At 41.3% G+C, this 16,530-nt stretch overlaps 1 protein-coding gene across 10 annotated transcripts in view; it reads right to left on the reverse strand.

Moving 5' to 3' along the window:
- NCKAP5 (NCK associated protein 5) overlaps positions 1-16,530 on the reverse strand; it is a 587,437-nt gene that overhangs the window by 509,199 nt on the left and 61,708 nt on the right. For 5 of the 10 annotated variants that reach the window (XM_074967242.1, XM_074967246.1, XM_074967244.1 and 2 more), the window contains one exon: positions 6,400-6,528. In XM_074967242.1, coding sequence (XP_074823343.1) covers positions 6,400-6,468 — 69 coding nt within the window. In that variant the 5' untranslated portion in view covers positions 6,469-6,528. Of the gene's footprint in view, positions 1-1,333; positions 1,459-6,399; positions 6,529-16,530 lie in introns of those variants that run through there. The other 5 variants (XM_074967251.1, XM_074967241.1, XM_074967247.1 and 2 more) reach the window with 2 other exon arrangements.

A 16,530-nucleotide genomic window follows, 5' to 3' on the forward strand; every position in this document is an offset into this window, starting at 1 on the left:
ATGAAATGAATCTTTCTGGTTGTGACTATCTAGAACTTTTCCACAGGTATTTTCTCATTTGTGTGTGTGCACAAACACACATTCAAAATAGAATCTGCATCCACCACTGAAATTACACTGCTCTGTGATGCAACACTATCCAACATATCAGGACAGAAAATTTGAAAGAATACCATATTCAGCTGGACTGCAGTATGGAGATTCATAGCGACACAATGTAGCAACCCAAACTGGATTATGCCGCCCTTTATCTGCTAAATGACAAGTGAAAAGTGGCATGATCCTTAAACTTCACAAGTTTTCAACTGGTCGTACATATCAGGTAAAAGATAATACTTTGAACAATACAATGCTAACAGCTTGGGACATTGGTTGAATTCTCGCACAGTAGGAAGAATCCCCTTCCAGATTCACCAACACTGCTTTCTGTGGAGGTTTTTATAATACTTTGTATATGACACCTTTCATCAAAGGTCTCAAAGCACTTTACAAGCACACACTAGAAACTCAAGGCTCACAACATTTAGTGACATAGGGAAGTATTATCTTCTCCATTTTACTGTGAGAAAATTGAGGAATAGAATTTGAGAGAGATTTGATCAAGGACACAGCGCCAGGATTTGAACCCAGAACATCTGATTCTGAGTCCTGTGCTCTAATCATTAGAAAACACAATGTTCCTTCCCAGTAGGTCACCTAAGCGACTACTGACTAGACTGGCCTTTACCTAGTGTTTGACTGTAATACAATCTGAGGAGGGGTGGGTATAGCTATTACTCTCATTGTAAAGTGCAATTTATTATATTATAGTGCTACCCTCATTACAGTGTAGTGGTATCATTGAAGTTAATCCAATTGAGAATCACAGCAGTGTATGACTAGGTTGAAAGTATCAGCACACAGTTCATGAGCCACCAAAGAAACCATTTACTGCAGTTTGCTCTTAAAAGTAAAAGCCTCATTTTTAAAGTAAGTGAAAAACTTATTTTGTAAATGCTGGCTTGCTTGAAAAGAAACTATTCTCAAACTTCCTGCTCAGCTAAATGCCATCACAGCTGCAAATGCTAACCAAGCACACAGCCGGCTTGTGAATTATTCACATAAATAAAGAGCACAGCTTGTAACATTGACTTTTTTTGATCAAAAAGTGTCCTGGGGACAACTGAACAGTTTGGATCAGGCAAAGGCTAGACTTCTGGTGGGCCTTTTATTATTTTCACAGAGTATTAGACCTCGTGAATACACAGCTAGTTGTACTCAAAGTGATAATGACACATTCTAATAGTCTCTCTATCCCACAGATGCTTCTTGAAAAGTTGTTTTATTTACTTACTTTGGGAAGAAGTTCTTTTAGGACAACTTGAAATACAATCAATCCTTTCATTAGCTGTTTTAATAGCATCCTCAGGGCCAACATCCCTCACCACTAACAAAATAAGTCAGAGGTGCTGGAACAATTTGTATGGTGGGGGTGCTGAGAGCCATTGAACCAAACTGCAAACCCTGTATATGATGAAAACCACTTCAAGCCAGGGGTTGCGGCAGTACTCTTAGTTCCAGCACCTACAAAATAAGTTGGTAATTATTATTGGATAAAAGGGATCTCACCAGGTTAAAAATACCCTATTAAAAAGTACACTGATGCTAATAATATCTTTCCTTTATTCCAAACTGAAAGAATTATTTAAAAGCTAATGTATTCTTCATAGTCTGCTCTTTATTTCTGTTTTGCATTCTAACTCAGATTGGAAAAAAATACAGAATAGCAAGTTTTCCTTTTATTTTTTTCTCCTTGCATTTTTCATTTGCTGGTTGTCATTTACCAATACAATGTTTTGGTTCCAAATGTCAGAAGGAGCAAAAAGCTATTTGAAAAAACTAAAAATCATGAAACATTTCTAATATTAGATTTGTAAAACTTAACAGAACTTAAATTTAAGGCCTAAGCTACTTGACTTTCATTTTATATTGAATCAATCTTACAAAGTTTATTGTAGAAAACTACAAACTGCAGACCAAACCAACAGACTTCTACAAAGCTTGAGTCCCAGTTCTGTCTCCTTTGTTTACCAGGGATCATATCCTGCCTGGAAAACTGTACAACACAGAGAAATACCAAATGGCTGAATAATATATCGCAAAGAACCTTATTCCATTGACATTATTTCTTTTGCATTTTATTTTTGTTCTAAATTGAAGTACCTTCAGTAATCACAGCATAACCCTGATGTGACTGTGACCCCCATCCTACAAAAGCAATTCACAGTGATGTAAGAGCTCAGTAAACATATTTTTGTTATAATTTTTTTGTGAATTTCATGTTATTTTATTGTATTCATTTTATCCACAAGTGTTGCGTCCTGCCCACAACATGTGAAAGACTCTCTGGGTGATGGGGTTTGCAGAGTGAGCCTGTCCCTCACTCACCATGCAGCAGTGGTTTCTGACCTGTGAGGCTGACTCCAGCTCTCCATTCCAGGCACCTGGCACCCAGGTTTGCAATACCGATCAGCTTTGGCCCATCTGCCCCTCCATCATCATGAATTTATGAAAAATATAGGGCTCTAGTTCCACGTAGGTGGATGGACTTTGTCTAAGATGTCTGAGAGAGTTTGTGTTGTTTCCATCTATTGGCTGGCCCACAGACAGAACAGGGGACCCCTATTAATAAGGTCATCTAAAGGAGCTTTCCTTTATCTGAAGTGACAGAGGCCTGTTTTTTTTTTAAGATGAAAATCAAGAGTTCTAATCCTAGCTCCCCACATGTGTCTCTGATTTAAATAATAATCATGTCTTGTCTGTAACATATAAACACAGATTTTCATAATAGAAAGCTTCCCAAGAGCTTAATAGGGATGAAACCAATACAGGTTATAGAAATTATTCTAAATTCCTATACAAAAACTATATCCTTATTACAGGCGGGTGGGGAATGTCAACCATCAGACAGAACACTAAAAAGGGTGGTATTATTCTGAAGTCGTATAGGGATTTTCTATAGGGGTTGTTACATCAAGTTAAATATTTTGTCATTCCTTTCACCTGAACATGGAACTATAAATATCATTGTCATTGCTCTAAAGGTTTGCGTGCTTTGTCTATAAATATTAATTAATAGCCTGTGCATTGAAATTCTCAGTTGTTGGCAATAGTGGAGACCTCTAGTGGTTACAATAATAGCAGTAATCATATGACCATTTAACCTCAAAGTGATCCAGTTCCCTTGAGGTCAATCGTAAGACTTCTCTTGATCTAACAAGAGTTGAACAGGGCCCTCAGTGGATATTTTGCTGTTACTAAGGGCAAGAGGATTCTTAGTCTCCGCAGAAATAAACGGATTAAAATATATCAGCTTTTGGTAAAGTATTCAGAGAAATATTCATTCGAACTTGTTAATTAGTAGAAAATCTCATGATGCTTCACAGTATGAATCATCCTCATATTTTTGTGTCTACATTTTTTCTTTGAGAAAAGCTTACCTGGCCTCATTTTCAAGCTCTTTCCCTAAGGGTTTTCAGCTGTGCTAAAGGTTAGGGCATGGAGGCGGAAAGCAGGTAGCACCACTATCCCCACCTCCTTCGCCTCCTCCTCTAACCATTTTGTGACTGGCCAAAACTATTGGTGTCAAATCCATACATAGTTTCAGGTTGACCTGAAACTGAATTTTTTGTCAACTAAACTATTTGTCTGAAAAAATTTGCTCAGCTCTAGCGGGGCTTAAATACATTTGATTTTTCCCCTTCATTCAGGGGATCCAAGAAGAAGCGACTCTGTTTTGTGCTATGAGGAAGAGTGTCATGTGCATGTGTCATTTGTCACTACTTCATTGTTTGTAGGTTCCAAATTTAGACAAAAATTGGCCTGAGTCAAAACCCCAGATGAAAGCTTGAAATGGTGTCCCAGGTTTGGAGTTCGGACCGCTCTCTGTAATGGGCTAAATCCAAACACACCAAACTCTGGTAAAGCTCAGATTCAGTTCTGAAAAGCCCAAATTTATACCCAGAATGGCTTGAGCCCATTTCCAGTTTTAGAAATTGCTTTCTTTCTCTTTTTCTCACTTTCTCTCTTCCTCTGAGCCGATACATTCTGACTCCAAGAGGAAGATGCAGGCAGAGATAATCCACTGCTATTAAAAATCTCCAAGCAATACTTAGGTTTAGTAAATTTTAATACCTACTGAAAGTGAGATCTACATTGTGCATTACTTCATGGAAGAAGTGTTTGTTTCCACAAGGAGATGGCATAGTAAAGCAGTACAGATCGATAACATAACACACTATTATGTGTGTTAAGATTATCTCCTGTTCATACTTGTGTTTTGTGGCCCAAGGTCAAAAACTGAACATGTTGCTTTTGAATGCATATTAATAAGATTCTTTTCTATGGTGGATTATTGCTAGAAGGCTCCACAGAAAGCAGAGACCATGTTTTTATCATCAAATCAGGGTTGATGGTTCCAAGCATAATGTCCAGCCTGGAGAATACTGAAATTTGAGCGTGCAAGATGACTTCAAGAGAGTGGTGAGGCAGGAGGGTTTACGTGAAGTAAAAAGACCGAGAGGAGATGTAGGAACTTCAGAAGGTAGAATGAAGATGAGTGGATAGATTTTGGAAATGTAGTGTTCTGATGGAATTTGACAACAGAATTGATGTAGGGGAAGTGACGAGAAGAGCGGAGTGTAATGCCCGGATGACAGAAAGAAATGTATTGTTATTGACAGTGATGGAGAGGAGAGGTTTTTTTGGAAGGGAGAGAAAGATAAAGTGTTTAGTTTTGCCTGGTTGAATTTGGGTTAGTCACAGGACAGCCAGAATGATATACTAACAGGCAGTCGAAGATGCAAGACTTTGCAGAAGACTCACAACATTTTGGTTTACTGGGGAGTTAGTGTGATCTAGTGCATAGACTGGAGGCAGGAAACCAGGAGCCTATGCATCAGACCACACCTGTCTCTTGAGTAAAACAAAATTTACATTTTCATTGGTTGATTAGACATCAGAAAGCACCAAAACTATTCTATGGAGAATTCTTTGGATAAATGAAACAATAGTAAAAAAACCAGCACTTATTTTCCATACTGATCAACACCTTTCCTAGCAATCCATGCGGCAATGTTCAAAATTGCTGGCATTGCCCTAAACTCTCAGTATACAGTTTCTATTCTTCTGTGGCTAAAATCTTTGGAACACAGCAATGAACTTTAACTAGAGAAATTAGACCAGAATCTGCCTCTGTGGAGTTACATGCCTAGAAATAATAGCAGAACTTGATCCTGTGTATGAACACAGTCCATACTCTATGAATGTACAATAAACGCTTATTTTTGTTTTGCTCATATATAAGAGTCTATTAGATGATGAAACTGTGCATCCACTTCTGTGCACACAAGCTGTAAGATAACTGAAGTAGTTTTAATAACGTTGTAACTTTGGGCTTGATCTAGCTGAAAATACCTGCACATTTCTGGACTGTGCAAGTCTTGGGAGGATGCAGGCTTTCCAGCAGGCTGGATTTTGCAGACCTACCTGGAGGAAAAGACGGTCCACTGCAAAAGCACACTCAACGTCAGGTTGTTTTGGAGCTGCTCACAATGGGAAGATGATATGTAACTCACTACAATCACACCTCCCATGATATGTAACTCACTACAACTCCACACCTCCCATGATATGTAACTCACTACAATCACCCTTTCATTGGGGCCATTGGAAGTCTGTTAAGGCTAGGGGAAGGAGTGTTGACTCCCTGATTTATTTTATAAGGCACAAAGGGTGATTTACAGAATCATCTCATCTCCCTAATCTCCATTTCAGAGCCCAGGAAAGTGGTCACTGCTCCCACAGTCATGTCCCCTTTCTACATTTGTTTCCCTGGCCAGCTGACATTACCAATCAAGCAAGACCCATCCTCTCCTGCATTTATACAATGGAGGAGACTCACTAAGCATGCCAGCCACTTCCCCAAGCATCATTCCCAGGAGTTTCATTACTCTGAGAAGGCAGCAGATCTGCGATCACCTCCAAGGAAAAAGTTCCCTTCTCAGAATAAGGAGTAGCCTCTGCAAAAGTCACAGTGGTGAATGTGGGCAGGGTGAGACCTCTCAGTTTATTCAGTTTCAGCATACTAGTTGTAAACACATATTTCAAGTATTTTCCAATCTGGGCATCCATGATATGTCTGTAAAAGAATTCTTTGTTTATTCCAGTCAGCAGCTAAAACATTACTTTTTGAAGGCAGATTTGGGGCCAAGATCATGCTCTCATTAAATTCAGGATCAGGTCCTTGGTATATCAATAATAATTCATCCAGAGCATGTGCCAGATGATGCTTCCTTAAATTAAAGAGCAATACTTTTAATGCCAAAACACACAACAGTAAATGAATATTTTAGTCCTTACCACAAGACTGCTGTCCAGAGAAAGTCTTTTCCCAAATTCCCTTTTCTGTAGTTGTTTTTTTCTCTCCATGGCTTTGGTGGTTTGTTTTCCTTGCAATCTACTAGAAATATCAGGCTGTTTCCAGTGTCACTGAAAAAAATAAATGCACATTTCAATATTCGAGTTAACATTTTCTGTCTTTCTAATAATCCAGCAGTTAATGACTTTGTGAATCGAGTAGGCTGTGTTCCAGGAACAAGTTTTCTGTGCCAAAAAAGTTGATCTGTCCAGAGAGAAATGTAAACTGAACATATTGGGGTGATATCTTAAAAACAAAAAATAAACCACCACCACCCAGCTGTTGATACTGTCCTTGGTTGGCTTTATCAGGGCCCCCTGTGTTTGTATAGTCTTTTACTAACAGATCTGGGAAATGGGTTTGCAGAGCTAGTAAGCTGTCTGAAAAAATAAACAGTTCACTTTGCTCACACTCCCCAGTAAACCATGTTTACAGGCATAACTCCTTGTGTTATATTTATGAGGCATAAATATAGAGCCCAATCCTGCAAGGTTCTGGGAGTTGAAAACCCTGAGCACCTTTCATAGATTTTTAAGGCCAGATGGTACCACTATGATCATCCAGTCTGACCTCCTGCATAATACAGGCCATAGAATTTCATCCTGTGAAATTCTGGTACTTCTGCAGTAGAGGAAATTAGTGGTGTCATTGTTGGTGACCTTTTCTATTAATTCTAAGACATAACTTGCATCACGTAACAAGAAAGTTTCCAAGTGTCCAGGATAACAGAAAGTGTCTTAAAAGGTTCAAATTTCTAAGAGAGGTATATTGTGCATGCAATGGTTTGTCTAGTGTTCTTTGGAAATGTAGGTCAGATTTTTCTCTCAGCTGCACTCGTGTAAATCTGAAATAACGTCTTTGATGTTAATGAGGATGTTCTGGATTTAGAACTATGTAACTGTGATCAAAATCTGACCCAAATAGAGGCAAATAAGTATGCACATAAATGTAGAGCCAAGTATAAGAAACTTCTACTGCAACCAACATTGAGTGCATCTGTAAATGTCAAAGGGCAATGTCTGCAGGTCTTACTCTGGGCTAACTTCCAGCAAGGCCAAAGGGAGCTTTCCCTGAACAAAGATTTGAGGGTTTGGTCCAAAATCATTAGTCAAGACCAGTTTTAGAAAGAGAAGAATTAAAAAAAAAATGGTTTTAGCAAGGTTGCAATCCTCCTAGTTTCACTCAGTGCCAAATCCATTCTATTTAGTGGAAAACCAGACTAAAATAGAGCAGAATCTGACCCTACATGTATAAGAACCAGTTTCTAACTCCTTTTACTTATTTTGAATAGTACCTTGAACCACAAGTAGCCCTATGACTTCAGTGGGATTACTATTGTAAGAAGCTATTCGAGGTGACTAAGGGGAATCAGAATCTGTCCTGATAGCAATATATCCAGTGTCAAGTTTCCCATTCTACCCAACTTCAGACCCATCTGACCTCACTTATACTGGTTTTGTTCTGGTATGAGATCAAAATTCAGCCAGTTTTCTATATAATACCTGTAAATTAGTCTGTAGAGAGATTAATTGCTATAAATGAGCTCAGTGAGAGCATATTTAAATGTGCGTGGCAATTAATCAGTGAAGAAATCTCAATTATTGCTCCAATCACTTTCTTTTTCCATTTTGTGCAGTGCTGTTTACAGTAAACCTCTGCTTGCTTGCTTTGCTACCAATTAAAATGTTAAATGTGTTATTCACTTGAGATAACGAGGGAGCACAACGGTGAGTTACTACGTAGTTACCACTGTTTCCAGATGAATTACCACAGTTCACGTGAAATACCACAATGGATATTATTAAAGGTGCAACAGCAACTCAATACAATGCTGTTCTCCTCTTTATAAAATGCCAGACGTGAGAAAGAAAGGGTTAACTTTTGTCATCTTTGCACAGTATCTCTATCCATTCATCATCATACCAGCCAAGCATAACCTTCCCTAAAATACATTTCTATTGACCAATAGGCTCACGTTGGCGTGAGCTAGAGGTAGTCATAGTTTGGAGGCAACTACCCCAGAGGATGGGCAAGATTTCATTTGAGTAAGTGCTTTGATTATCCTGTCTGCAGACACTTAGCAGAAACCATTCCCAAATCCACTACACAAATAATGAATGTAAGACTATCTATCAATTATTTGTACAGTACCAACACTGAGCTACTATGGACATTTTACACATATATGTGAGGACAAGGCTCCCAAAAAGTTTATAGTCTAGATTTATCAACAGTTACAAATCTAGGTCTAGCCCTACCCTTTTCCAACTAGGAAATAATAGCCCATGACACATGGGTTGAGTTTTCAAAAGTGATTAGTGACTGTGGGTACCTCAGCTCTTCGGTGTCCAACTCATGACACCTTAAAGAAGCCTGATTTCCAGGAAGCAAGTACCCACATTCTGAATATCACTTCCCTTTATTTTGCCTCCAGCTGGGCACCGTTAACTGAGGCACCTACAATTACTAGTCACTTTTGAAAATCTTGCCCATGAATCTTAACAAACAAAAATATTCTAATTCAGACAAGCCAAAGGCCAGTTTGAACCTCAAAATCCGACTCTCTCTTCAAACTAAAGATAAAAACATTGGCTAAAATGTTGAAAAACAAGCTCTTATCTCTGAACAGATATTTCTGTGCAACATATTTCCTGTCCCAAAGAAAGAGCTTTATCTGGTAGGCTTCTATCTCCTAGTGATCAACCTACAGGCCAGCTAAGAGACCTACAGTAATTCAAACGGGAAGAAATGCACCTCCTGAGAGATTCCACCTTCTGGGAGAGTGGCTGTCTAGCAGGAATAGACCTTAAGCGTTGTACCACTCACTAACAGTTTGCCCACGTCATGAGGAATACTCTACCTACATATCAGGATAAAACAATTTACCAGCCTTCTCTTTTCAGTTTATCATCCGCTGCCTGATGCTCCTAAGGGGATTTCTTCATTGCAGAGTTAACTCAGGTGATCAGAACCAAGGTTAGCCTAGGCCAGGTGTGAGCAGCCACACTGCAAAACCATACCCAACTACATGTGTCCTCACTGGTGCTGCACTCGCTGACTGGTGACACTAGGACTTCTGGCGAAGGGCCCAGGATTCTTTGTGCTGCAGTAAGCTGAGCTGCTTTATGATTCTTTACCAATGAATAAGGCTAAGATTTTGTCATGGATATTTTTAGGAAAAGTCACGGACAGGTCACAGGCAATAAAGAAAAATTCACGGAAGCCCGTGACCTGTCCATGACTTTTACTAAAAATATCCATGATAAAATGGGAAGGGACTGGGTAGCTGTGGGGGGTGGGGACCTGGAGCTCCCAGCCACCCCACAGCTGCCTAGTCCCTTCCCATTTTATCATGGATATTTTTAGCTCTGGGGGTTCAGAGCTCCAGGGTCCCCCTGCTGCCATGGCTAATGGGGAGCTGCAGGGTCCCCATGCTCCCTGCCCTGCGGTGGCTGCAGGGAGCTGCTGGGGTCCCCCTGCCCTCCCGTGGTGTGGGCAAGAAGCTGCCAGGGGTCCCCCGCCCTCCTGTGGCAGCAGCCAGGGAGCTGCCAGGGGTCCCCCTGCCCTCTCGTGGCGGAGGCTGGGGAACTGCGGGGTACCCCCCGTGCCTGCAGCGACTGGGTGCTGGGGGAACCTCTGCTGCTTATGTCGGCTGAGAGCTTTGGGGCCCGCTACCTCAGGCAGTGGGGGTATGATACAGCTCCCTGCTGCTGCGGGAGGCAGCAGGACCCTGCAGATCCCAGCTGCCAGGGCTGAAGTCACGGAGGTCTTTGGAAGTCATGAATTCTGTGACTTCCGCGACCTCCGTGATAAAACCATAGCCTTACCAATGAATTGTGGAAGTGTTTTTGTTTTTCTGGACACAACGGGGAACTTGTGGGAAGGCACTGTAGGACTATCAGCACTTGAGTGGTTTAGCCCCTATCCTCACTGCAAAGTCAGTAGGTTACCAGCCTGAGTAACTATTGAACCTGTATTTTAGCTGGCAGTCCAAAGCAGGCCAGCTAGCTTTGGCTGAAAGTACCACTAAACTTGGGAGAGAGGGTTGTGTGTGTGGATAGAGGTGGGTATGGTGCAATACCCATGAAAGAGCCTGGATTAACTGCGCAATGAAGCCATACCTTTGGATTTAGGAATTTTCAGGGTAACAGCAATCTTCAGTCCAGAGGTATTACACACTTTGAAAATACACTAATTTTATAATGGAAAGAAATGTTCAGTACACTGGGAGATGGACCTAATAATCCGCATCCAGGAGAACCAAGGTATTGTTATTAACATACAGAAATTCCACCTGTAATCCACATATGACATTTTCTGATTCATATTGTCTCCTTCAGAGAGAAGGTTATACTTTGATGTATATATCATGACCGCTGGCAAAGTGTAAGATTATTTTACCAAGATAAACATCCAAGATCTCTTCATACAGTTTAAGGGTACAGGGTCAGAGTTCAATAGAGCTATGCCAATTTTTGCTAACCAAGGATTTGGCCCAGAATCATATCTTTTGGAAACGTGAAACTGATTATATTTGTCTTTTTTAAAAATGTATATGAACATAGCAACTGTGATAAGTGTCAGACTGACAATTCTAGAGACTGAAGTCTTCCTGTTTATCCTCAGAACAGGTACAATTCAAACATTCCCACCACTCCACATACCTCAGTACCAACAGGGCAAGCATCCCTGGGGCAAGAGGATAGTTCAGTCTCCATAGCTCATTCATTCTTTGGCCTCCTCTACTGAGATTGTCAACAAGAGTGCTAATTATGGGGATTTTTTTGTGATAGGATCATGAGCCTACTAGAGACTAGATTAAAATCGCCAAAGATTATATATTGGTCACATTTTAAAAGTTTCTTCCATCTAGAAAAATTCAGCCAGTTTGAGAGCTATCCTTTATACCTGAAATGGAGAACACAGCTGGAACTGGTAATATCTCTGAAAATTGGGGGGAAAATGTTTTAAGTGCTGTCACTAGGATAGGACATCAAAAAGCCATCAGATAGGAAAAACTTTCAGTCAGTGCAGACATTGACTAGAATTAAACAGGTGACCTAGAGGTGAAAGTCTCTCTATCTCATTGTGAATCCTTTGAGTCACTCAAGCCCCCTGGAATCGGTTTTCTAACTGAAATTTTATCTTCCAATTTATCATACACACTAGTCTGCTATAGTAAAGTAGGGTTGCTTTTGCAGCCTGTGCTGGTGACACTGAAGTTTATGGGTTGGCTTTGCATGTGGTTTCTCTAAGACAAATGAACACAGAAGCATTTCAAACTTAAGTATTATGAAGAATTGCATGAGCCTTTGCAAAACAGACATGAGGTGGAAAAAAGAAAGCATTCAAAATCGTAGAGCTTATTACTACGAATATTCAATATAATGAAGAATATTCATTACACACCAAACAGTGCTGTTATATTCCTAGGTCTGCATCAATCAAAAACCCTTTTACTCTGATTCTGTGTCCTTTTTCTGTCCTTCCAAACACTTCAGACTGGGATCACCACAAAACTCCACCTCTGCAAAGCATTAAAAAATTTTCCATTATGATTAAAAGCAGGTCATTAAAATGGTTTCATTAAGACACCCTCCTCCTTCCCTCCAATGGTGTTCAGCAGGCTGATGTTGAGGATTTAAATACTGACAAGGAAAAATCATTCTGGAATTCTCTTCTGAGAGGACATATCAAACAGCTGTCTTCAATACTAGTGATTAGGGAAACAAAAAACTGCAGAAAACTGCATAAACTGTGTTTATGCATCATGAAATTACACACTTTCTGTTTCACCTGCAATATGCTCCACAGCAACTCTATGAGCACAGAACAGCCAGATAAAGCTCAATACACCCAGGTATTTGAGTAGACTGGTCAGTAGTTTGCTAGCACGAGGGTACACACTGTGCACACACACACACACTGGATTAGGAGACTATTTGGATAAGCAAGCTGCATTTTTGCAGAGAGAAAGAGAAGAATCTTAGCCTGGGTCACGTGCTAATATGAATGAATTAATTAAATCAGAGAAAGTCTAGTGCCAGACACTAAAACACCTAGCTAAGTTGAATGCAATGGGAATGAAAAGGAAGCAAACACAGCACTACTCCATGCATGCTGCCCCTACGTCTAATTTTTTTCTGATTGGCTCTGGAAAGTTACATCAAAACAAAAAATCCAATTTTGAGAAAGTCAGTCAGGAACTACTGACAAAAAAGGATCCTGAGTCCGATCTCCCTTACACAAGACTTTCAGCAGCATAACTCGTTTTGCCAGATTCTGACCCGGCTTACAACCCCCTACTGCTGCTCCTGGGGCATTTAGGAGTAGTGGTAGGTGTGCAGCAGCCCAAGGGCTGCCTCTGAGTTGCTCTGCAGCCTGGAGCATCCCCATCTACATTCCTAATCTGTCCCAGCAAGTCCCCCGGCTTGTGAGGTGACCAATTTAGAGTCTAGAACAGCTCTATGCAGCGCCTGCCTTGGAGAAATTATCCCAGCAGCATTGAGGAGTTTGGTTCAGGCAGGCAGACTCCTACGCAATGTATCCCAGAGAGAGAATGAAACAAATCTGCCCAGCTTCTGAACTTTCACCCTGTCCGCAACACAATTTTGCCATCTACCTTTAAGCTTTCTTCACACAAGGCGTTCTCCCCCTGCTTGTCAAACCAAACATCTAGAAACCCGCCTTACAAGACCATTTCTAAGAGCCAAGCAAGTAAGGGTTGGGGGATTAAAGCAAACAAACCTAATAATGTGCTCAAAATAATAAAAGGAATTCAATAAACCATAAAATACAGAATATGGCATTAAAGATGTTTCAGTAATGACAGATGTCAAGATGAAACAGATGAGAAAAGTTTAAAAGATTTGCATCTCAATATCTTATCAGGTTAATTACATGGATAACTGGATGCATTTAAAGAGAAAAGGGTTGGTTGCAATGACATAAAATGAGAGGCCACAAGATTACAGTGTTAATGTGTTAAGGAGAATGGGTTATGTTTATATCATTTCCCTATTCCATAACAACTGTGATTCATCTGATGCCATTTTCTGTTCTTGTTAAAACCTTTCCTGGTAAAAATACTCTGAACAGTTAATAGACTTATAACCAATCCAAAGGCTGTAACCTTTCCAGCATTTCCTATTTGGACTGTCTGTCCATTTTTATCGTGGTAATAAGGGCCATGCTGTAGGGAGAAAGTGAGCAGTCAGTAAATTACACCAAAGAACACTGAAAAGGTCAAAGGATTACACTTTGTTGTTTGCTTTTATGGAATATATGACGCATTTAAACTGTGAAACTAAATTATTTGGACAAAGATGATAACAGATAAAAAGTAGGAAAGCATGAATGGGTTGTTGAGACAATGACTGATGAGAGTAGTGAGAGGGATCTGTTGCAGTGTTCTGATCCTCAGAAGACTGATCCTGCAAGATGCATGAGCATTCTTAGCTCCTCCACAGAAGTCAAAAGGGATTTGAAGACAGTTGGTATTAGAGCTTGTCAGGATTTTTTGATGAAGTATTTTCTCTCTGGAAAATGCCAGTTTCTCAAACCCGAAACTTTTCTCAGGAACACCTGGGTTTAAACATGGATTTCTGCTGGGAAAGTGTCTCAGGTCCAGGATGGAATTTCGGGTCAAAATTAGAGATACCCATCCCAATATATCCAGTAGCCTAGTGATTACAGAAACAGACCTGCATGTGTCAGACCCAGAGATCAAGTCTCTACTTGGCCTAATTCAAAGGCTTTATCAGAAAGAGACATCTTTCTTAGGAAGCCACTGAAGATAGCAGGCCAAATCCAAAGGAGCTGTGTAATGTGATGCAATTCACAGATAAGTGAATGTGAGTAGGTCTGAAAGAGTGGCAGTTGGTGAAACTTGTTTCGGCAAAAGGAAGACGTGTACAATAAACTAATCAAGAGTTCTTCATAACCACCAAGTCTGGATCTTTCGGACCGATTTTCATTTCTCTTGCATCAGCATCAATCAGGAGTATATTTATGAAAGTCAATGAAGTATGAAACCAGTGAACGATAAGAGTCAGGTCTTGACTCTCCATAGTAAGCAAAATGTGATTGGTCAATGGGCTGAACCAATTAAAATTTTTGAAGACTGAATTTAGTGCTTGTGAAAGATACCACATAGACGATCCTAATGACAGAAGACCTGTGTTTTTCCCTAGAATAGACGTAACACAGGCAGCATCCTCTCTGCCTCCCTGCTAATCCTGTTCCAGAGAGATTGCCAAAAGGCATTAATTCTCCATGAATCTTCAACTTTTTCTAGCTCTGCTGAGGCAGCCAACAAAAATAACGGCTAGTGTTTGTTACAGTGTTGGCTTTGTAATCTCAGTCTAGTTCCTGATGGTCCTATAACAATTTTAGGTCACTATCACCCAGACAGAAATACCTCATTGCCAAACCCCTGAGCAATTCAGTCTTCTGACAAATTTTATCTTTACATCAGTTTGGCAAAATTGACCATTTTAATAGCACAGTTTTTGCCCACTTCTTTCTAGAGCAGAGGTGGGCAAACTATGGCCCGTGGGACCCTTCTGCCCAGCCCCTAAGCTCCTGGCCCGGGAGGCTCGCCCCCGGTCCCTCCCCCGCTGTTCCCCTCCCCCATAGCCACGCAGCCATGTGGGCAGCGGGGCTGCGAGCTCCTTCCGCTCTGAGTGGCATGGTAAGGGGGTGGCAGCAGCGCTCGCACACATGCAGCAGTGAGGGGGTTGGGTAGTAGGGGGTCCCGGGGGGCAGTCAGGGAGCAGGGGGCGGTTAGGGGCAGGGGGTCCCAGGGGCACTCAGGGGACAGGGAGCAGGGGGCAGTTCGATGGGGTGGAGGTTCTGGGGCAGTCGGGGTCGGGGAACAGTAGGGGTTGGATAGGGCGTGGGAGTCCTGGAGGGCCTGTCAGGGGGCGGGGCTGTGGATAGGTCAGGGCAGTCAGGGGACAAGGAGCAGAGGGGGTTGGATAGGGGGTGGGATACCTGGGGTGTGGTTTGGGGCAGGGGTTCCCAGGAGAGAGCAGTCTGGGAACAAGGAGCAGGGGGGGTTGGATGGGTCGGGAGTTCTGAGGGGGACAGTCAGGGGAAGGGAAGTGGGAGGGAGCGAATAGGGGGCGGGGGCCGGGCTGTTTGGGGGCACAGCCTTTCCTACCCGGCCCTCCAAGTTTCGCACCCCAGTGTGGCCCTCAGGCCAAAAAGTTTGCCCACCCATATTCTAGAGACACAAAAAGAAACATGTCGCTATGCACATTTTTTATGACAAAAATTTAGTGAATCCAAGCAAGGTTTTGCTAGATGAAGTGCCATCTTAGAATCATAGAATATCAGAGTTAGAAGGGACCTCAGGAGGTCATCTAGTCCAACCCCCTGGCTCAAAGAAGGACCAATCCCCAATTTTTGCCCCAGATCCCTAAATGGCCCCCTCAAGGATTGAACTCACAACCCTTTGAGGCCAATGCTCAAACCACTGAGCTATCCCTCTCCCTATATGACCTGTAAGAGCACAACTTGATTTGGTTTTATCAATATCAGAGCCCAGGAGAGTAAATGATTATTTACTGGTGAATTCTAACTCATGGACATGAGAAATTATAACCCAGTCTTAATTTATTCATAGTTTTTGAACATCTGATTTCATTCTATGAAGCATGCTGGGAAGTTATAAAATATTATGTAGCCTAAAGGAAAATTTTCAAGATAAAAGTCATATCTTGAAAAATCTTTTCCTCTGTTAACTAATAACACTGTAAGGGACAAACCTCACATTGCCTGCTTAGACAAAGTAACAATCCGCTGACTTAAATGAGAATTTTCCATTTTCATGAGTAAGGACAGCACAATTTGTTCCTAAATTACTCGAACAATTCTATGGCCACGGAGGATGTCATGGTCACCTGCATTTTGCACAGCTGTTACTTTGTCATTTTGACCCTCACAGTAGACTAGACTGGAACTTTACAGTAAGTGGCCTCAGGAAATTGTTCCACCCACGGAGCATGCTGTGATGGCTTCGGTCACAGAGACCCCCTTGGGACTGTCACCTGATGTGTTGAAACTACATC

This window comes from Natator depressus, chromosome 11 (genome assembly GCF_965152275.1).
Source record: "Natator depressus isolate rNatDep1 chromosome 11, rNatDep2.hap1, whole genome shotgun sequence".
NCBI lineage: Eukaryota > Metazoa > Chordata > Testudines > Cheloniidae > Natator > Natator depressus.